General features: G+C 35.3%; 1 protein-coding gene across 1 annotated transcript in view; it reads left to right on the top strand.

The window, feature by feature from the left end:
• Positions 1–24115, top strand: part of LRRIQ1 (leucine rich repeats and IQ motif containing 1) — a 103192-nt gene extending 79077 nt beyond the window's left edge. The window contains exons 24-27 of the mRNA XM_029284535.1: positions 10253–10382; positions 12125–12185; positions 19039–19159; positions 23263–24115. Coding sequence (XP_029140368.1) covers positions 10253–10382; positions 12125–12185; positions 19039–19159; positions 23263–23396 — 446 coding nt within the window. The 3' untranslated portion in view covers positions 23397–24115. The remainder of the gene's footprint in view (positions 1–10252; positions 10383–12124; positions 12186–19038; positions 19160–23262) is intronic.
• The last annotated feature ends 264 nt before the right edge of the window (positions 24116–24379 follow it).

The following is a 24379-nucleotide window of genomic DNA, read 5'->3' as shown; positions in this document are numbered from 1 at the left end:
AAGCATGACTCCTGACTCTTAGTCAGGTCTGCCTTCGTAGATTTTTGTCAGAGTTTTCTAGTAGGCCAAACTATGCTGAAATTTACTTGAGCTGTCAAAGTGCTCTGTGCATTTTATGCACTTTTTGAAATCTTTTTTTGGATTGTTGTTATTGTTTTAAAGACATGCATCTTGTAAATAGGAAAATATCATACAGTTATGTAGTATATAACTCACTTTCTTGAGGGGGGGTGTTGTCTGTGTATGAAAAACAGATATAAGAAAGATTTATTTTGCCACTGCTATAGGCTGGGAATGCTAAAACTCCTAGCTATTTACAATCTTTCATTGTTTTATTCGAACAATAAAACCAATTTATAAAGAAAAGTAAATAAAAACAAAAAAAACCCTCTTTGTGCCTATTAATAGTAACAGTCTATAAATGAAAAACCCTATAAAAAGGCTTCACCTTCGTAAATGATAAAGGAAGGACACCACATCAATGTTCAGAGATAAGAAATTTCCAAAGGATGAAATCATTATTATGAAGAAAAATTATCTCCTCTCTTCCCCCTAATTTCAGATAGGGAAACCTTTAATAACCCAGCCCTTCCCATGTAAACAGATAGTTTGCTTCTTCTACTTTAGTCTGAATTTCTGTTTTTGTTGTGAGTTATTTTTTTTAAAAAAAATGTTGAAACCCTACATGTAACAAAAATATAACACCAACTTAGCAGATAATTCAACTCTTCATTTTTGAAAAAAATAATTTTATTAAATATTTTGAATGGAACAATAACAGTAATACAAACTAGAAGAGATAAAAGAGAGAGGAGGGAAGAGAAAAGAATAGATACATATATACATACATATTCCCACTTCCCTCCCCTAAGAAAACAACTTCCCACCCTCAACATGGCAGGTATAATATAGATAATAAAATAATATAGATAATATAGTAATATAATATAGTAATAATATAGAGCCACTTTGATCTGGTAGTTAAGGCACCAAGCTAAAAACCAGGAGATTGTGAGTTAAAATCCTGCCTTAGCCATGAAAACCAAATGGCTGCTTCCCTCTTAGTCCAACCCACCTCACAGGGTTGTTGTTGTGGGAAAATAGGAAGAAGAAGGAGTATTAGATTTGTTCACCACTTTGAATTATTTGTAAAAATAATAAAGGCAGGAAATAAACAAACAAATTTCCATGATCTCTTCATCTCCTTTCAACTAACAAATATAAAACTCTTTACCCCATAGACCATCTCTTAACAGACAAATCAAATAACTTCTTCAATCCAGTTATCAGTGAAAGATTAAAATTCAACAGTAAAATTTAAAGTTTGGAGAGCTAAGCAATGATTTTTTTCCCCTTCTGTTCATTTGTGTCCAGTTCACAGAGACAGGAGAAGTCCTTGCAGTTTTCTTAGCAAGATTTTTCAGAAGTGGTTTGTCATTGCCTCCTTCCTGGGGCTGAGAAAAAGTGACTGCCCAAGGTCACCCAGCTGTCTTTCTGACCAAGGTGGGACTAGGACAAATGGTCTCCCAGTTCCTAGCCTCTTCCTTAACCACTACACTCTCAAACAATGAATTAAAATATCTTAATTACCTTGCCATTGATATATTCCTTAACTCTGGAGCCCAAATAACTTTTTCTCATTTTGCATCATTATTGTCTATATATTTTTTCCTTTTCATTCTTCCAGAACAGAGATTAGATAATCTTAGTAGCTCTTACTGTAAGTAGGTCTTAGAGGTACAAAGTATCATTGACATTCAAATCTCCGAAGAGGATCCTTCTTTCAGGAATTGATAATCTGGATCCTTTAAACTACTTTTATTGCAGTTTCTAAAGTCCTTTTTGTTTTTCTCCAACATTTAGGTTATTAATTGTTTTAGGTATAAAAATAGGTTTCAGAATGATAAAATAATATTTTAATCTCCCACTTTCTATCCCTCAGCTTTAAAAAAGAAACACTCAGGAAAAAGTGAATACTAAAAAAAAAAAAAAAAAAATAATCCCTGGTCAGAAGTGTTACTACTATGTTTTTGTCAATATATAAGCATATTGAAAGTTTTGCCAAAACTGGAACATCTAGGAAATAACAAGAAACAAAGTTCTCTTTGTTACTTCTAGTTGTTACACAAATGGCATAGGTGATACTTGGGCTGGTTCAGACATATACTATATTCCCAGTTTTTAAAATCTATTTTAGAAATTAGTGTTGGTCTCCTGTGGTGCTTCTATACCTTTCTTGGCTTAGTCTTCTCATTGAAAAAAAAAAGGCTTCATGCCTATTCTGGATTACTGTACCATTAGAAATATATTAGATATATTAGAAATGAAGAAGTTCAGTTCTTATTTGGTATTTAGTAGGATTTCAATGCATGGTTTTAAAATCTAGATAAATATATATCTAAATAAATGCATACCTGGTTTGTTGATTTGATCTCTGAGCTTGCGATTTGGCTGCAAACGTTTTGTCTTCATTGGGGGGGGACATCTTCAGTGCACTTTGAATTGTACTCATCTCTCAGAGCACTGGCCTTTGAATATTTTTTTGTGTGATGTAAATTGGTGTGGGTGTTATTTGTCTGGATGTTGCTGAGTTATGGTCTGGTTTGGGGCTGTTTGATTGGCTGGTTGTTGTTGCTGGCCCATAGTCCTTGGTGTTTAAGTATCCTCTATGTGATGCAAATGGTGTTTGTTCGTTTGGTTGCCTCTGAGTCATGGTCTGGTTTCAGGTTGTTTGGATGGATGCCTGTTGTTGTTGAGATGTGGTCTGGTTTCTTGTGGGGGGTTGTGATTTTTACTGTGTGGTAGTGCCAGTTTGTTCATTTTAAATGCTGCCCTTGGAATTGTGGTTAAAGTAGTTCTTTGGTTCTCAGTGGTTGGTAGATTGAGATGATGTCAATGTCTCTGTTTATTGACTAATTGACTTATTCTTTTTCTCTTTTGGATTTCGCTTGGGTTACAACTGTGGTCCCAGTTAGATCAAGCTTGTTTCTTTCTGAGTCTTTGTTGATGGACATGAGGGATAGTGGGTCATGTCTTTTGATAGCCAGGGAGTGCTCATGCAGTCTGGTAGATAGCTTTCTTCCTGTTTGGCCCACATAGTTCTTTTCACAGTTGTGGTATATGACACCTGATCTTTGGTTTGTTTCTGTCTGCTCCTTAGATTTTGAGAGTTGAGGCTGGTTTGTGGGCTACTGCAAGGTCATGTTGGTGTAGTAGTCTTGCTGTCATCTCTGAAACATTCTGTATGTAAGGAATTGTGATTTGTCTGGTCATTGTTGTTCCTGTTGTAGTTGTTGTGTTGCTTCGGGTGTTTGTATTGTTTCTGTGTAGGGATCTCCAAATGAAGTTTCATAGGTTCCATTTCTCTCAAAGACTTTGTATAAGTGTTTTTCTTCTGCTGATCTGGCTTCCGTGGTATTGCAATGGGATTTTGCAGCTTTGTTTGTGGCATTTGGGGTGGTTGCTGTGGAAGCTGAGGATTTGATCTGTATGTGTTGCCTTCCTGTATACAGATGCTAGAAGTTGGCCATTGGTGGTTCTGATTACAATGACATCCAGGAATAGCAGTTCGTTGTTATTCTCGGTTTCTATTGTAAATTGGATGTCTGTGAAGACATTGTTGATTCTTTGGTAGGTTTGGTCGACTGGTTGCCCTTGATTATCATGAACCCATAACCTGGGGTTTATTTATGGAAGTACAACTTCTTCAATTTTCTGCATGATGACTTCTACGACCAGGCCAGATATAGGAGATCCCATAGGTAATCCCTTCATAGATCTCTCCGTCGAATTTGAAGTAGGTATATATAGGTATTTATATATACCTATCAATCAGATTAGAGAGTATATACCCTTACATCAGCAAGAATCAAGGAAGAGACACAGCAAAATATGAATTCATACCTGTGTTATTCATTCCCAACTTGCTAAAACATAATGAGGCCAGGAATATGCAATTGAACTGGGCCATATCACTCTGACACATATGCTGTTTAACAAAGCCATTCAATTGTAATCAGACTTACCTTTCTATGCAGTTTCTTACACATGTCAAAGTTTTTCTGATCCCTTGGGATAGATTATACTACATTGTTGACAATACTATAGGCAAAAGGCCATTTTCAGTTGTAATAAGATCCCACACCTCAGAAATTTCAAAAGAAATAACCAAGATTAGGATCCAACAATAGATTAAAGTTATGAGTCCTCCTACTATAATACTTTTTTGTTCTTTCAGGCATAGTAATTATTGCTGAAAGTGAAAAAACATGTACTGGTGCAAATTTGTTTGCCTGAATCATTTGATATCTGTAATACACATATCTTGTTTATATTGTGTATATGTTATACATAGATGTGTAGTAGCTTTATTCTAAGTGTACTCATTTCCCAGTTTACAGTATTGACTTTAAATCATTGTTTATAATGTAATGGTGTAATAAAAAAGATATTGGATAGATGTGATTTTCTTATTTAATTTTTTAGATATATAAACACTTTCCTTAATGTAAACTTTGTTTTCAAAATCTGCAATCACTATGAACAAAGTACAAACCACTTACTTTTATAAGTAAAAAATCTCAATTACTATGCTTTGCTTTCAGACCACAAATAAGATTATTCTGATACCTATCTTCTTTTTTAATGCAATCTCAAGCCAGCTGAGTTTTTTGTTGCTGCTGCTATTAAATTAAATATAGATCTAGAAGTTGGCACAGTAGTACAAGGCTGTGAAATTCATCCACGTTGTAGGAACTGAATAACTACTTTCTTTATTAATCTTATCTTGGCAGCAATAGCATTGATGTTTGTGTGGGTAGTAAATTATTCCTATAAATCAGAAAATTAAATAGCTATTTAAATTTTATTATGTATGTGGTTACCATATATGCACATTTTAATTCAGCCCTTCCCCATGCCTCTCCTTTGTACAAAGACCTATTTGGATTTTAACTAGTTCAGTTTCAGGGAACATTGTTATACTGAAATATTCATCTTAGTTGGGTTAATCAATGTTAGAAAATATTCATTATCGTGTTTGATACAGATCCTATCAATATATTGAATATACTGAGTTAAGATTAATATATTTATAAAAAGAAAACTGAATTCTGATTCTGTTGATATTATTATCAGAACATCTAGAATTGTGGATTGGTGGTACACTCCTATAACTGTTTATTCAGAATTGAATTCATTGGGAGTTATTCCCAAATCAGTCCATGTAAGTAGCTCTGTGGTATTTTATTTATTTAATTATGTTATTACATTCTTATTGCATTCTTTGACCAAGTGACAAAATTAGTGAACCAGAGGAATGCTGTGGATATAATTTACTTGCACTTCAGTAAAGCATTTGATAAAGTAGATCACAACCTACTACTTGATAAGATAGAAAAATGTGGGTTAGACAGCATCACTACCAGATGGATTCGTAGCTGGCTGACCGGCAGTACTCAGCATGTGGTCCTCAATGGAACTGCATCTACATGGAGAGAGGTGTGTAGTGAGGTGCCCCAGGGCTCTGTTCTGGGCCCAGTGCTCTTCAACATCTTCATCAAAGATTTGGACGAAGGGATAGATGGGGAACTCATCAAATTTGCAGATGACACCAAGCTGGCAGGAATAGCCAACACTCCAGAAGACAGGCTTAAGATACAGGAGGATCTGGATAGACTTGAACACTAGGCACTATCTAACAAAATGAAATTCAGTGGTGAAAAAAGTAAGGTTCTACATTTAGGCAAGAAAAACCAAATGTACAGGTATAGTATAGGTAGTACCTTACTCAATAGTAGCAACTGTGAGAGGGATCTTGGAGTCCTAGTGGACAATCATTTAAATATGAGCCAGCAGTGTGCTGCAACTGCCAAAAAAGCCAACACAGTGCTAGGCTGCATTAACAGAGGGATAGAATCAAGATCACGTAAAGTGTTAATACCACTTTACAATGCCTTCACAAGGCCACACTTGGAATACTGCATCCAGTTTTGATCACCACAATGTAAAAAAGATGTTGAGACTCTAGAAAGAGTACAGAGAAGAGCAACAAAGATGATCAGGGGACTGAAGGCTAAAACATATAAGGAACGGTTGCTGGAATTGGGTATGTCTAGTTTAATGAAGAGAAGGATTAGGGGTGACATAGCAATGTTCCAATATCTCAGGGTCTGCCACAAAGAAGAGTGAGTCAAGCTATTCTCCAAAGCGCCTGAAGGCAGGACAAGAAGCAACGAATGGAAATTAATCAAGGAGAGAAGCAACCTAGAACTAAGGAGAAACTTCCTGACAGTTAGACCAATTAACCAGTGGAACAACCTGCCTCCAGAAGTGGTGAATGCTCAAACACTGGAAGTTTTTAGGTAGAGATTGGACAGCCATTTGTCTGAAATGGTATAGGGTTTCCTGCCTGAGCAGGGGATTGGACTAGATGACCTTCAAGGTCACTTCCAACTTTATTATTGTTGTTGTTTTGTTGTTTTGTTGTTGTTGTTATTATTATTGTTATTATTATTATTGTTATTTGCAATAAACCTATATTGAGTGTGTTAGAGACTTTTTCTATGGTTAGATGGAGCAGAATGTTTGTAAATGTGGATTGGCATCCTGAGCAGTTGGAGTATAAAGAAAGATTTTATGTCTGTAGACCAAATTTCCAGAGTAGGTTAATCTTTCTGCACTGCTTCTTTTAAATAACTGTAGATCTAAAGAATTGTACCACTATTTGTGTTGATACAATGTTGATTTTAAAAAAGTATTTTTTATAAAGTGAACATGTTCCACTGAAGACTATAGAAATCTGAGTAGATGTACATAGGATTGTCGCTTTCTGGTGTAAAAGCTAGCTATCTGCTCCAACACTGGAAGTTTTTAAGAAGAGACTGGACAGCCATTTGTCTGAAATGGTGTAGGGTTCCTGCCTGAGCAGGGGGTTGGACTCGATGACCTCCAAGGTCCCTTCCAATTATTTTTTTATTATTATTATTATTATTATTATTATTATTATTATTATTATTATTATTATTATTATTATTATTATTATTATTATTATTATTATTATTATTATTATTATTATTATTATTATTATTCAATATGGTTAGGATGCCTCTGAAAATGCTAAATTAAAACATATTTTCTAGGAGCTGTTTGTTTGCTCAAATATGTCCATTTAGGCCTGTTTTCATAGAATTAACTTCTATATGAGGAAGGATAAAGTATTAACTAACAGTCACACATTCTCTATTAAGCACATTACTAAATAACAGTCTAGAAGGCTGGATTGGAAACAAATGATTGGGACTTAATTAAGAATATAAGAGGAGGTTATATTGATCCAACTAAATGGAATTGCAAGTATGGAAGAATTGTACATACAAATAGTATAAGAAGTAGAGCTGTAGAGTGCTGTGAATTAATTGTAGTTAACTGGAAAACTTTTTTAAAATTTTATCTAAGTCAGAGGTAGATAGCTTGCAGTATGCATGTACCACTCCCTGAGATTTTGATTAGCCATCAGAACCCACAGTGTAGTGGTTTCTTGCCTAAATTTAGTGGCAGTTCCTAGTTATCTGCTTCTCACTTGCCTTCCAAGGCATAACGAGACCAGTTAAGTGTCTATTGACTTTGAATAATCAGAAGAAACTCATCAGTCACTATTCTCATTGAACTTCCACATTGCCTATCACTTTTACTCTACTTTTACTCTACTCATTCAATCCCGTTATCATGCATCCATTCATATCACCTATCAAAACATTTTTCCCCCTCTGAATTGCATTGAGTCAGAATATTAGTTTTCCCTAATTTTGTCTCTGGTTCTTCCACCATTCACTAGAACACAGCATGCAATTGTCACCAAATTACAGATTCTTATTTTCATGCATGTATCAATCAACTTATATTTGTTATATATTTTAGCCCTTTAATTTATACATAAAGTTACTGCCTCATTCCCATGAATGTATTTATTAATTCTGCCTGCAAAATCAGATCTTCATAGCTTCATTCATTCATCCCTTTCTCTCTGTTTTATAGACACACATCTTTCATTTCATGCATTAATTCATATTTACTCCTATTTATTGCTCTTACATTGCTATTTTTATGTGCCATAATCATTATCGGATGGGCACTATAGATCACTAATGCACATCATGGCTTTGGTCAATTGAAGCTTTCACAGAATGTTGTTTTTCTACACACCAGCCTCAGCTATAACCATGCTATGTACAGGATTCCCTGCAATCAGTTTTGGTATATTTTGGTCAATGCACCATAGTCACAATAAAAATCAATTTGCTATAGATTTGACTGAGTCAAATCTTCTTTTGAAATAAAGATATACTACCCTTATTGCTGCTCCAAAGTCAGCTAATGAGAGTAACCAATTAAAAATGAAATAAGAGTATTCAGATAAGACTAAGAGTAAGAAGAATTCTTGAATTTGAAATAATTTGAGTTCAAAATGCCCTGTTTTGAATTCAAAACAGCTGTTTTCTGAAGTTTGAAATGGGCTGCTCTTTGGAATTTGTTCCAAATTCAATATGGGGCCAATATGGCCCCATTTCAAACTCAGAACACTTCAGAAAAATCAATACAACCAGTTTCAAACTGTAAACAAATATTTCAGAATGCTTTGCACACCATAGTAATTATAATTTTTAGTGTACTTTCAGAATGTTTCTTTACTATTTGTCTAGATTTTTCCAGAATCATTATCAGAGGGGCTGATTTACAGTTCACTGGGTCTTCTTTTGTCCCCTTTTTCAAGCCATAGGTAGGATTTATTCCCCTCCAATTATTTGGGTCTTCATCAGTTTTCCAGAATTTCTCAAAGATTACTATGTTTCCTTATATGTAAAAAAACCCCCAAACTTTACATATAAACTTTACATAAAACAACTGTTGCTGATAACAAGGAAAAAAGCAATTAAAAATGGCTAAAATATAAAATGTCTTTCTTATTTCTCTCGAGACTTCAAGTTTTAATAAAAAATGCTTTTATTATTATTTTATCAGTTTTAAGAAACAGGTGCTAGGCATGTTACTTTATTTTGAGCAGTGATCCAAGTTCACACTATAAAAAAATCAGGAATTAATCAGGATATTCATTCCAACACCTTTCACTAAGTGTTTTTACACATTACACAATTAGCCAGAGGATTCAAGCTTCCTGGACTAACAAAAAAAGAAATAAAGGACATATTCTCCATGTATGCATATGTAGGATATAATACCACATATTCCAGTGTGAATTTCTTTATTCATAATGGAGTTTTACCAGCTGAGGGTAAGTAACTTTTCAATTATCTCCTGCATTTCTGAAGCAATGTCTGCACAGGAGATTATCTCACTTCTGTCTGGTACTGTATTTGGTTCACACATGTTAGGTATGATGGTTTCTTCTCATCCTTCTGTTTTACAAATTCATCTTGTTGGGTAGAAGTATAAAATTTGGCTAGGTTCTGGTATGTGTTATACCTAGTTTTCTCCCCCCTTATTTTGTATGTCAGTAAAGAAAAGTATAGCTTGTAAAGTTGTACTGTTACTGCAGCCCATTGCTTATCTCCTACATTCTTGTTTATCACTATTCCAATTCTTTATTTTGATTTAGCTATGGAAATCACTATAGAAGTGATATGATTCTATGCACAGGCAAATTAAGGAGAAAACAGGAAGACAGATGAATATCTTGGGGCTCAGTGAAAACAGAAGAGAGTGTAGAAGGTGAATACATGCAACCATTAAGAATTTCATAGGTCTTAAATCTCAGCTGGTTAATATCACCATTAGTGGGGAGCTACCTTTTTTATGATCTGAGGAAAAATCTCTCTGCATCTGTAATATAAATGGAATTATAGAAGTGACATTTGGAAGCTGACTTATTTATGTATTTCTTTTTTTCTATTCTTGTTTATCTTATTATTTTTTAAAGGAAATAATAAGAGTTTTTATCTAACTAATACATGCACAAGTATCTTTAGAGCTTTGTGTCTATATGGAGGATCATTCGTAAATGGGCATTGCAATAAGATAACAAAGAACTTTCATGATCTATTGCAATGTGCTCTACTTGACGCTGCTCTTGAAGCTACAGCTTGTTCAAAATGCAACAGCAGAACCAGTAATGAATACCTCTCAGAGTGCCATTCTGCTTTGGCTGTTACTTGGCTTCCAAATGCAATTCAAAGTGTTGGTTCTTACCTATCAAGCTCTGTATGGCCTGGATACCTAATACATCTCCCCTCTGCAGGTAAAGGAGAAGAATTTTCTCATTTAGATTTTGCAACAGAGAGGATGCAAAGAAGTAAAGAACGCACATGCCAATGGCTTTATACACAGGTTTGGGATTATGAAGGAGCTAGTCCCAGAACTGAAAAATGGTGAGATCATTGCTTTTAAGTTAAATATTTGGATTTTTCTAATATTGCATGTAACACAAAACCCATCTTAATTATTTTAAAAGAAATACACTTTTCCCCCAAGGGTACTATTGCTAAGTTTGAAATGTGCTCCTGTTAAGAATTAATTTAATAAAAATCTCATCTCATTCTGCCAGTTTTTAAGCTATTGCTATGACACACCAGCATGGAGTATCTCTTCAATATAACCATGAACATTTTTCTGAACATTTTTTATGAACAGTACAGGACAAAACTGTTTTCCTATAGTTTTTAAATTATGGAATGAATTTAAATAATTGTAATTTAACAGCCAGCCAGATAAAAATAAAGGATGCCACGATATGCTAAAATGTGGCAGGTGAAGTTTTTGAACTAAACATGGACTAAGCAGGAGAGTCAACAGCAAAGCGAAGGACTAAATTTAGGAGAAATATAAAAACAAGTAATTAGGTTAAAAATAGAAATATTTTTATTCTTTAAAAATCCTATAAGTATTCAGGTTTTTATAGCTGAGAAAACACTTTTACTTTTGATTTCTATTCCTTTTTTTTCTAATTGTTGAATTGTAGTTGTTTTAAATCAGGAAAAAAAATACTTTAAGCAAATATGTCCTGGCCTGAAGTATCATATCTTGTATGTATGTCTTAAAATGAGGCATAGACATTTTTGCCGTGTTCTGTAAAAATGTAGAAAATCAGCTTATAACCTTTTCAACTATATTTTAAATGATAAAAATTAAAAATATTGGTTAATGAAGCATTTAATTTTGAAAAGTAATTGTTATGGTTAGGTACTATTTTTCAAATCAAATGTTCTGATTTCTTGTGTTTTCTTACCTGAATGCGTATTTTAGATGAGGAAAAAAAACACTAAATTAAAACTTTATATTTTTTCATCTTTGCATTTAATTCTTGAAAAAAAATTAAAATTTAATTCTTTTCCAAGAATTAAATTTGAATTAAATTATCATTGCGTATAATTGCATTTGAATACTTGTTGGTGTGCTGTTTTGTTTTTAATCTTTTAAAAACATCTAGAAAATATTTTTTAAAAATGTTATTCCCTTATGCAATTTGAATGGTTTCTAAATTGTAATGAGTTATTTCTGTAGACCTATATTGCACTTAAATGACTATAGGATGTATTAGGATAATATAGATTTATAATGGTTAGGATAATGTAAACGTTATAATGGATTCCATTACTCTGAATATGATGGTAAAGCACTTTATAGAAAAGATTGTGTTTAACAGCTGTTAAAGATATCTGACAAAATCCAAGATTATTGCAGCAGAGGTACACTTTCAATTAATTAATAAATTTGATAAATTTGTAGTTACTCAACTTATGTTTCGAGAATTTTCTTAATGCTTAACTAGTAATATAAAATTACTTATTTGTTCTGGTTAAATTGTTAAAAATATGTGTTTAAAACAGGAGCCAAAATTGTGAATTATATGTTAACATTTGATAACCAATATAAGGAGTTTTACTGTCTAATTCTAAATCTTTTTCTAGATGTAAATTCTACTGATTATTATTAAATTTACTAACTAATAAACAAATGCACTCTTAAGTCAGGAACCAAGAATTGTACAACTATTTTTGTGTGTGCTCAAATAAATCTGTGAAGTTGTTTAACTAGGAAGAGAAGTATACCCCACTTTGGATAAATGTTGGACTGTCAATTATGTTCTACCTATTTTCTAATCACTATATAGCAAGCATTTCTTACCTGAGATAGATCCAGAAGTTCTCAAGGGAGGAAGAGTTCAGCTTGTGGTAAGATACTTTTTCCATGATAAAATGATAATAATATGCAATAAATGATTGAGGCTGTAATCCTGTGCATGCTTATCAGCACTAGTAACAATAAATACTTCTAAATGAAGATGTATAGGACTATATTGTAACAATACTGAAATATGTATTAAATGCTTAGATTCTAATTTCTGTAATTTTACAACTTTTTACAATGTTTAAGGCTCTAGTCACTTTGTCACCGTTTATTAAATTTTAAATTTATATAAAGTTTAGTTTCTGATTTCAGGAAGACATACTGAAATGTCCTATCATAGCTGTCAGGCTTCTAGGGTAATAAAAAATGAGAGAGCATTTATGAATCTGTCAGCAAAAAAATGCATAAGCAGTAGCTTATATTTTTTTTCAGTTTGCTTATGCTTATACTTCTTAAAACTCTTTGGAAAAAAATTAAATTTACTGGCTTCTGAAAGAAGACACTTGATTAAAAAAAATACATACATTTGGGAGCTATTTGCACAATTTAATTTTCATATTTCATTTATTATCTATGGAGTCGTAGGATAGAACATTGTAAAAATCTCCAAGAAGTGCAAAATAAGAACATGAAACTGAGTGGGGGGAAAGGAAAGATTTGTTTCAGACAGCACAGCAATAAAGGAGCCTCTGCAGAGCAAATATATCATGCTGCTCATCCTTTTGCATTTTAAATCCTGATTGCAACTACCGTGTTTCCCCGAAAGTAAGTCTGCCCACGAAAGTAAGCCTCAGCTGATTTTTGAGGGGTGGCCCCAAAAGTAAGCCCTACTTAAGGGCCTGCAGGGACGGCCTGCCACTGATTCTGTCTGGTTTCACCATAGACACAAGGTAAGGGGGAGAAATCTGCCAGTGCCTCTGTAACAAGGTGAAGCCGATGGGGGAGGGGGGATCTGACCCATGGTACCAGTATACTGGGTCCTTACCGCCGCCTGGCTTGTTCTGCAGTCTCATGGCAGTGGCAGTGGCGAACACATGAGGCAGCAAACGGCTGGTTTCGGTGTGATGCAGCCGTTTGCTGCCTTGCACGTCGTGCCCAATGCCACTGCCATGAGACCGGGCAGATCCTCCCCCCTTCTGACCAATGTGCCGTTATACTGGTTCCTTACCACTGCCCGGCTTGTTCTGCGGCCTCATGGCAGCAGCATTGGGCAGGAGGAGGCAAACAGCCGGTTTCAGCGCGATGTGGCTGTTTGCCACCGCCCATGGCCATTTGCTGCCTTCCGTGTCGTGCCCAATACCACTGCCAGGCCTACCGTACATTAATTCTAACTCCCACTGCAGCCTCATGGCAGCAGCATTGGGCAGGAGGCAGCAAACGGCCAGTTTCAGCGTGATGCGGCCATTTGCCGCCTTGCGCGTCATGCCCAATGCCACTGCCAGGCCTACCATACATTAACTCTAACCCCCACTGCCCCCCAACCCTAACGGGAGATGGGAAGCCCTGGGGAAAAACTGCTTTGGAAACAAACGGGAAAAAAACATTTTTTTCCCACCCATGTTTTTCTGTTTTTTCCCCCAGGGCTTCCTATCTCCTGTTACAGTTGGGGGCAGTGGGAGTTAGAGTTAACATACCATAGGCCTGGCTATGGCCTTGCGTGGGTCAGATGGCAGGGGAATCTGCCAGGCTTCATGACCGCGCCATTGGTGAGCGCAATGCAGCTTGGCTGAAAGCGGCTGTGGAACAAGTGGGGCAGGTTCCCCCCTCACCTACCCATTTTCTTCTCTGTCACTTCCGAGTCAGACTTCGCAGCTCTGTCTACAGAGCCACCAAAGTGGCAGGTGGAGTGCCGGAGACTCAGGGAGGAAGGGTGGTGAAGCAGGTGGGCGTCCTGCTATCGCACCCATGCCAGCTGCCCCTTCCCTGTGGAGCCAGAGAGCTTGGCACACCACCTCCCAGATGCCCTCACTCCCCCCAGGAATTGCATTTCTTTCCTTACCTGACTCCCAGCCCTGTGCCTTTTCTCCTTTGCGATCCACTGCCACCGCAGGCAAGGAGTTTTTTTTTGGGGGGGGGGGAAGGTCAATCAATCAATTCCAACTTCGCAAGATTTTTTTTTCATGAGAAGTTGGAATTGATTGACCTTTTTTCCCCAAAAAAAAACTTCGTTTCCCTGCACGTGGCAGCAGCGGATCATGAATGAGAAACTGGGAGCTGGGAGTCAGGTAAGGAAAGAAATGCAATTCCTGGGGGGAGTGAGGGCATCTGGGAGGTGGTGTGCCAAGCTCTCCAGCTCCATGGGGAAGGGGCAGCCGGCATGGGTGCTGATGGCAGGATGCCTGCCTGCTTCACCATCCTCCCTTGCCGAGCCTCCAGCACTCCACCTGCCGCTTTGGTGGCTCTCGTCAGAGAAGAGAATGGACAGGCGAGGGGGGAACCTTCCCCACTTGTTCCGCTGCTGCTTTCGGCCGAGCCATGTTGCACTCATCAATGGCCCGCCCGCCTGCTTCACCATCCTCCCTCCCAAAGCCTCCGGCACTCCACCTGCTGCTTTGGTCAGCCTGGCAGCCCCCATCTCAATACCCTGCTGGCTACCACCCAGTACAGCTGCCCCCAGGCTGCCGGAGCTGGCATGGCACAGGAAGGGCACGTGTCCCACTCTCCTGCCAGTCCCAGTACCGTACCTGGTCCTCCACCGTGCTCTCACCACCACATTGCTTCTCCACCCCATGTACAGGCCCTGCCCCACCCTCGCACGGTCCCACTCGTGGCTACTACTGTAGTAGCAGCAAAAAGTAAGCCCTCCCCGAAAGTAAATCCTAGTGCTTACTTCAGAGCCCAAAAGAAAGTAAGGCAGGGTCTTACTTTCGGGGAAACACGGTAAGAATACAGATAGTCCTCAACTTATGACTGTAATTGAGACTAGAATTACAGTCGTAAAACATTGCAGTCATTAAGCGGGTCATCACATGGCCAGGTCCAATTTCAGAACTTTTTTTGCAGCAAAATTGTAAGTAAACACTGAAAACCAGCAAAAAAATGCAAAAGATTGTGATCATTATGCAAAGGGCATAAGTGTGAGCCAGTTGACAAGCATGCAAAATGCAGTCATGTGACCACAGGGGGGATGCAGTCATTATAACTTAGAAACCGGATCATAAGTATCTTTAGGTGCAGCTCCATCATAACTTTGAATGGTCTCTAAGCTACTGGTCATTAAACAAGGACTACCTACACTGAACTGGAAAATTTGTATATGTGTATTTATTCACATTCATATTTGCACAAACACTTTAGAGTCAAAGAGGGAGGCTTGACTTCTGACTTGCTGGGCACTTTTCTTATACCTTGCTCATGGCAAAGTAATGATTTCTTTTTTTTGTTTTAATGCTATACAGGTAATTCTCAAGAAACAATAGGCCACTTAATGATGGTTTAAAGTTATGACCAACTCCTCAAAACTATATGCAACCCTATTTAAAAGTTACGACAGCTACAGTGCCACCCTCCCCATGCCTCTCTTCCCCCCATCCCTCCTGCAGTGCTCAGGCCTGGTCCCCATGCCTCCTGGAAGCAGCCGCCATTTTCAGGGCCCCAGCAGTTCCTTGCAGAAATGGCAACTGCTTTCAGAGCTTTCTGCTAGCCAGCAGGAGGCTGCAAAGCTCACCTGCCTTTTGTATGAGCTTGGGAGGCCAGCCCTTGCATAAAATGCCACTTCTGGACAAGCTTTCCACTTAGCTCCCAATTAGGTGCTAAAACCAGGGCTTTTTTTCTCATAGAACGCCCAGAACGGAATTCCGGCACCTTTTTTGGATGGAACCTTGTAGGATAGGCAAGGCGGGTTGTATGATGTGTGTGAGTTTTGGCACCTTTTTTTTTTTAGAAAAAAAGTATTGGCTAAAACTAAACTCTCTCTTTGGTCTCCAATCTGTAACACTTTTAAAAACCTTACCTTGACTCCATGCTGAAGAGTAGAGGAACAAAGCAAGCAAGGAATTAAAATCTTTCTACAAAAAAATCATCTCTTAAATGTTGTGCAACAAACTGGAAGACTTTGCAAGTTTTAGCTGTCTGCCTGACTGCCTGTAGAGGGCAGTCTATAGTCTCTAGCCTTTAAATCCTAGCTGGTTCTACAGGGAGTCAGAAGGATAGCTAAAGCTTGCAAAGACCCAGCATCCTCCATTTTGTTGCACAAGTTGGAGATTAAGGTTTTTTTTTCAATTTCAAGGAGAAAAGATGCAGAAAGATTTTATTTCCTTGCTCACTTTGTTCCTCTACACTCTCTCTCTCTCTCTCTCTCTGTCTCTCTCTCTCTCTCTGTGTGTGTGTGTGTGTGTGTGTGTGTGTGTGTGTGTGTGTGTAAGGAAATTTGGAGGCCAGCCAAAGAGTTGTCTGCAAACATATTGGCAGTTGGAGCTCATCTTAGGAACCTCAGTCCTAGGCATTCATATCTAGTGGGGCTGACATCAGTCTTGCAAGTCTGATTTTGCTATACCTTTTCCCCTTCTTATATCTGTGTGCAGTGCTCTTTTTGTAAAAAAAAAAAAGAAAGAAAGAAAGGTGCCGGAACTCACACACTTCATACAACCCGCCTTGCCTACCCTACAAGGTTCCATTCAAAAAAGGTGCTGGAACTCCGTTCTGGGCGTTCTATGACAAAAAAAGCCCTGTCTGTGTGTATTAGGAAGTATCTGATTGAGCCACCTCCACATATTTTATGCTTGCTCAAGACATGCTTTTCACCTTGTTGCTTTGGTAATAGTTCTCTCCTTTCTCTGTCAAGGTCATCCTTTCTCTCCTCAGAAAGTCACTGGCCAAAAGTTACCCATTTGTCTTCTGTACTTAAAATGGGATTAGAACACATAGTCTCCTGACTTCTTGCATAGTGGCTTTTGCCACTACATTATACTGGCCCTCAAAATAGATATAACCAACCATATACCCCTTGCAAACATTTACTGAAAAACCAGCAACAAGCAAAACCCATCTCCAATTCCTACCACCTTGGTTGATATATAATGCTAGGTCTTTGACCCTAACAAAGTTGCATAATTACAAGTGGTCCATTGTGGTTATTCAGAGTTAAGCACTTATGACTATGTAATCTGGTCATACTCGGTTGTAACTATTTTTGATCCAGTTTAATTCCACAACAAGGAATAACATAATAAACAAACAAAACAAAACTGCCTGAGATGCTAATTAATCCATAAAATTGGATTAGGAAATGAATTTTGGATTACAATCTAAATGGTAACAGTTCAGAAGGTTGGTTTGTTCAGGTACCCAAATAGCTGAAAGCCACTTTACTAAAATTGTTTCATTAAGCCAGTGAGACACTACTCTCACCACATGCGTTTTTCTTATTTAGCTAAAATATGTACACAGTATAATGGATTTTCAAAGATCAATATGTTACCAAATAAAACTATAAAAATAAATTAAAAACAGTTATCAGAATAATAGCAGCAGAATACAGGAATAGTATCCACACAGCAGTGGTCAGTTTCTGTAGCAAGTCACAAAAACAATGTATCTTCAAATCTAATAAAAGAGATGATTCCACTGTCAAAGAATAATTTGAAGAAAAATGTTGTTAATGATAAGAATTGTCTTATGGAACATAAGCAGTGGATCTGCACAATTAGGAAACATTATCCCTAAAATGTGAGGTTGCAAACTGTTAAGAACTCGAATGAATGAATGAATGAATGAATGAATGAATGAATGAATGAATGAATGAATGAATGAATAACTCAAATGAATGAATAAATAAATATTTTTAATTTTGAACTGTTTTCTGATAACAGATTAAATGTGTTTTCAAAATTAGTCTTTTCGAAGAAACTTATTGGCAGTATTGAAATATTCAGGTACTTCGTGTCACAGTTACACACTTAGAGATCAACATAATAAGATCCCTCTCCTTCATCAAATTACTTTTTTACAGTAACTTGAGCTGGAGATATAGGTGGGTGTGGGGAAGTTCATTATAGAGTTAGGTCAGCAGGGCTTAAAATAGATACAAATATACATCAATATTATATCTATATATATATGAATATAGATACTATATTGATATATCTATACCATTCCCATGTACATTTTATGGTAGCACTGATTTTGCCATAAATATTAATCCATACGCAAACTGATATTTATATCTGTATATACACACAGATTTCAAATATTACAGTTACCTTTAAATATTATATTACATTTGAAAGTCATACAGGGCTTTTTGTAGAAATCAAACTAATATACATGTTTTAGCTTCAAAAGATATGATCCTTATGTGAAAGTAATTCTTCTTTTACTTAGAAATATAAATTTGCTTATAGTTGAAGTACATGTATGCCCATAATTCTATAATCTAAATATCTATATATCCTCTATATCTACATCTATATCTATATCAATCTGTTAGAATTTAGTTATATAGTGAAGCTGAAATAACTTAAACCACCATAGAATTGATAAAACAGATACTTACATAGGATTAAGTGGACATATGACAACAAAAATCAGATATAACATTTCTGGCATTCAACTCCAACTTTAAATTACAGACTGCCCAGTAAATGATCTTAAGCTGTTTAAGGTTTCATCAGTTGTCTGCAAGATTTATTTTCTTCAAAATTACAGTACTAAAATGTTGTCTTTTGTTGCTGCACTGATTCTGATCACAAACCACAATTTTAAGATCGCCTCCCATTTACCAAAACGCTTTGACATAGTGCATTTGTTCAGAATGGGCAGCAATAAAGGATTGTGGGATCATTCTGAAGAAGATTGTTTGACAGAGCTGGCTTGTTTATTTGAGAGTAATGTGAGCTGCATTCAGAAAATGTCATATTTTGTTTCTTGATTGTGTACATTCTCTCTCACTGATTCCAGACAAGCCCTGTAAGGAGAGAAGACACGGATTTAGAGCTTGTTTCCCTGACCAGTGGAAGTACTTTGACTCAGAACAGAGAAAAAAATAATCAGCCACACAGACACTCTGCAGAATCTTTAAGTAAGCTGTTTTTTTTCTTTTTAATAATAGTAGATAAAACTCAAATCACCTGATTGATTTCCATACTACAATTGTTTTTAGTAGTGTGGTCAAGTTTTTGCTTTGGATTCTGTTCTTCTTTGAAATGTTATTCGACTCATATGTTATGTTATAGGGTATATAAAACTATATACGGGCACATTTAAATGAATAGACTTAAACAAGTTTTTATTTCTGCATTTCTCTAGCATGTGAGTGTTAACTAATTAAATGTATCTAGGAAAAAGGGGAAATCTTTGTATATTTAAGTTTATAGGTGCATATATATTGCCTTATACATTCAATCATGTGAAAAATTAGAGTCATCAACAATTTTGTTTAATTTGAAAACTATAATTTAATTACTTATTCCTGTATGCCTTACCAAACCCTTAATATTTAATTTCCTACGGCAGGTACTTATCTCATTTTTAAGTCACAGTTCTAAAACCATTTGCTTTTTGGTAGCTTTCATTTAATGCTTGCTTTAAATGATTTAAATAATTATTATTTATGATTTTTTTTTATAATTGTAATTTCTACAGAATGTAATGAAATAGCAGCTGCAACAAATTTATATTCTATTCTTTCTCTAAACTTCCTATAATTTTGATTATAGGACCCAAACAATTACATTAAGAGCACTGGACAGCATGCATTAACCATGTGATTTTATTTCAAATTACACGCAGAACCACACACTATTGGAATGATTAGCCTGTTACTTCAAAAGAAATCATTTGGAGATAATTGCTAATAAATATAAATTTAGATCCTTTGTTTGGAGCTATCCTAAATGTTTAAGACTATTTCCTAGGTACATTGCTGGTAAGTCTTGAGAACCAGAGTGGATTTACTTCTGAGAAATTATGGCAAGGATTACACTATATGGAACAGTACTTTCCAAAATACTTTCATAATAATACTTTCATAAGAATATAAAACACTATAGTACTTTGTTTTACTCCTACCACTGTTAGGTAATTACAGTTATTATCAATGCAAGCAGTACTAATTTTACTTGGATCAATAGAAAACTATATACATTATCTTAAATGAGACATACTGAAGTTTTGGGTGTTCAAATTCTTCTCTTTTTAAAAAATAAGTCTAGTATCATCAAAGTTATGCTTTGTTACCAACAGAAAGAATGATCACCTGTCGATATCTTCTGTTTTCTTATGAAGCATTAAAAGCAATTCCAATACTCAAGTAACTTGTGTAAGGAGTAAACTCTATTACTTCCCTATTGTAATTTAAACTGGTACTGTATTTTGGAAGTAGAGAAAATAGAATAGATGCATAATATCAGATTGAAACTGTAGATAGTGGGTATTTTAAATATATATATGTATTAATGGAAGTGCAAAGAAGAACTAAACATTTCATGCTTTCAACCCAAAAAAGCTATTTTTATCCCTTTGTCTAACCAGAATCCATATCAATACTAATATAAAATTTTAAATGAAATCCAGTAGGCTTTTCTCCTTTCAAAGTGAGACTAGACTAAATAGGAGCTGTTGGGAACATAACTGTGCTCTTCCCCAATTATCTTTCATTTCAGTATCATTTTTGGAGATGTCTTCATGAGTTATGTCTTGTGGTTTCAGATTTATATGGTTATCTTTTAGCTCTTGACAACAGATGTTCGTGTTTGTTTTTTCTTTTGTAAATGGAAAATAGTTCTAACTTTATCCAGACGATAGGAAGTAATTAGTGTTAATAGATGGACAAAGAAACAATTCATAACTGCATAATATTTGTAACAGGTAGCAATATGTAATGACAAATATGGAATTCATATCTTATGCAGAAATAGTAGCTTTAAGGGGTTTTTAAGACTAAGTTCTTTCATAAGAAAATATCATTTTCAAAATCTCCAATGAAGTTCCTCCCTTTTTTAACATTTGAAATTTGAAATTTTGCCAAATTTAAAATTATGCCTTAAAATAAAGAATCTAATTCAATTATATTTTCTCACTTGGCATAATTAGAAACCTCATCAAAGACATTACTCAATATCAGCATTTTACATTACTGATCAGCTCTTTATATGTAGTTTCCTGTGGGGTTCTTATAATTACTATGAAGAGTTCATTGCATATCCAGAGTTGTTCCGACTGATACACATTTTCAGTGCTTTAGGATTAATTTTAATGCTTCTTTGTATTAGCAGAGCTTTAACTGATCAACAGGCAATGGCTAAAACCCACCAAAAGTTAGCAGCGGTGTTAAAAATTCTGGAAAATAGAATCTGTTTGGGGCTTAGTTACTTGGAAAACTTCTACTTCCATAAGTAGACTTACGGCATTTACAGACATGTAGTTCAGCTACTTATAAAGATGAAAACCAGGTATTGAGTGTTGTTGCTTGCAGCTTTTGCATATCAAGTTTCTTTTAAATGTAACATGGGAAGAAGATATTCATAGGGATGTAGTTTGGAAACCAAATATATCTGGTATCTCTGGAAAACTCTCTGTTCACATGGCAACTTCATTTCCATCTGATTGTAGTTTTTTCAGTTAAAACAAATGGAATGAGAAGGTGACATGCTGTAATCTTTGACGCTATCTTTGTTTATAATAATGCTTTTGGATGGCTCACTAAGCCTGTCCTTCCTACCCACTGCCTGTTGTCTCTCTGTTCTGCAAATCGTCCTCTCCTAGCAAACAGTTTTCTCAAGTAGACACACTGAAAAGCATGGAGAAGAATGAGGAGAAAAAGTAATAGTAATTATTATGAGTAGACCAATAGATACTGAAAGACAGACAAACAGGTGTATATGCCAGTTTGGAGGCCTGACTATAGAATACTGCAGCTAGAATGGCCTAAAAAATACAATAGCTATCAAACTACATTCATTGACTTCTGAGTTTATTTTCTAATTTTTCTACTGTCCTCTGCTGCAGCTTTATACAGCCATCCATATTTAATTGATATTCTGCCTGAAAAGGTAAGCCTGGCTGGCTGGCTGGCTGGTCGGTCTGAGGAAGAGAAATTACAATAAACAGTTGTGTGCTAAGTGGAAGTTATTTAGTATCATAAGAGAGAAAATTACTGATGACATTGTTGCTTGCTCATCAAGATCTTTATCTCTTAAACTGAAACTTTGAATACCATCTCAAAATATTTTACTTGAAGTCTAATATATATTAATTGATCATGGTTTTCAAGCTGAATTCCTGTTCTATCATCAATAAATCATATTCAAGGTATGGCGTAGAACTGGAATATGCCAACCTTACCAGAAACAAAGCTTTAGTAAACTTGGAGTGCATTCAATGATATCTATGTACATAGATACATATAGAAGCTCAAACTCCATAGCTTTAGTGCAAAGCAATATTATGCCAGTGGGATAATGCTTACAGCAGCAACAGACCACAATAACACTTTTCTCACAGTGTCTTCATTCACAACATCTCTACTGACACTTGGAGTTTTTTTCCCACCAAAGAGAAAAGCATCATTTACTTTAGACCTGTATACCTAAATGTAGAAAGTCTCAATTTGATATCTATCCACCTATTTTATGTACTATTTCTTACTCATATTACCTTGAATTTTCTTGATGGATTGAAAAATGTCCAAATCTGTGAAAATGAGGTGCAAGAAATAATTGTAGGGAAATTACAAAAAAAGGGATAAAATATTTTTAAAGACCATAAATTATATATTTGCTTAATTTTTCAGTTTCTTTATGTTAAATTAATTCTGAACATTTCGAGTTACATTAAAACTATCAAAAAATCACATTTTGGGAAGTAGCAGGTAAATGATTAAAAATATAAAGGCAATTTATATAGGATTAAATAATTGTTTAAAGTAAATATATTTATGCTCTTATGTGAAAGATTGTTCAGTATTGTGTTGCAATTGTAGTCAATATTTACAAATCAGCATTTGTCATCAAAGTTTTATAATCAATTAATGATTTAAATGTAGTTTGGATACAGTATCCTTATGAAATCTTATTGAGTAACAAAATCAAAGCATCCTGGGAAGTTGCTGTTTTCCCATTAAACTTAAAGAAAGATGACTGGATTCAAGCAAAGTCATTTTAATAACATTTTCTGTTTCTGTAGAAAAAGATACACCTTCACCTGAGAAATCACAACTGAGCCCTGTCCACAAAGAACGGATATCCTTTCGAGACCATCCAGTTCAACTCAGCGCTGGATGGGGAAGTGGCAAAAAGAAAACGAAATTATTGAAATAGTAATTGACCCTCAACATTTAAATCTACATGTAATTTCTTCTCAGTTGGCGTATGAATTATCATCATGTTTTAATGTCCCAGATGCAAAGAACTGAAATATTGTGTGTGCTCTATTTAATTTTACTCTGTGTGATTTTCCAACTTTTCATTTTTTGGCAAAGAAGTTTTATAAATGTTAAATAACATTTGTTACTGAAATTTATTTTTGCAATGCAATTTAAACTTCAAAAACACATCTGCAATTATAAACAAGTGATACATAAATGGTAGAATAAATTTGGAAGAAAACATACAATAATGGATATATGATTTTATTGTAGTGTATAGTTGAAATGGCTTGAATAAAATACTTGTATTTAGACATATTTGTTCAGGTTATATATCAGTAAAAAAAGTAGTTAAAAATGGTCCCCAAGTCTAGATATTTTGCTTGGCTATTGTGTAAACTGCAATATATGTTAGGAATATGTATTTGTAAAGAATAAAATATGAAGTTGTCATATCTCTCCACACATATGAATATTATAAATATATTTTGTGTACAGAACTTTTCAGAAAGTACTCATAGTACAACACAGTTAGATAAGATTGAATGAGTGTATACTTACACGCATTTAAATTCAGCAATGATAAGTTTTATTTCATATTGCTAAATTATGTTCATCATTCTGTGGTATTCTGGCAGTCTTTTAATTCTCCAGAAATAAACTGTATCTATTAAAAACTACAAAATTATTTTGGTCTACTCTAATGATTATTTGTATTTGTTAAAATTTGGTTTTCAATCTCATAATAGTTTTTTCCATGAAATTATTCTAACTGAAGCAATATGTTAGTGCATCAGAAATTAGTGATAGAAACTGAAGTGGGGATAATTACAATAATCATTATCATCTATATTTGCTTATATATAATTGCATTCCACATTCAAAATTACTATCAAAATGAAAAAGCAAGGACGACCAAAGATTCTGATCAATAAA

Source organism: Protobothrops mucrosquamatus, unplaced genomic scaffold, assembly GCF_001527695.2.
Source record: "Protobothrops mucrosquamatus isolate PMUCROS unplaced genomic scaffold, P.Mucros_1.0 scaffold700, whole genome shotgun sequence".
Lineage (NCBI taxonomy): Eukaryota > Metazoa > Chordata > Lepidosauria > Squamata > Viperidae > Protobothrops > Protobothrops mucrosquamatus.
Note: the sequence above shows the minus strand (reverse complement) of the source record. Positions and strands in the feature narration are given on the sequence as shown.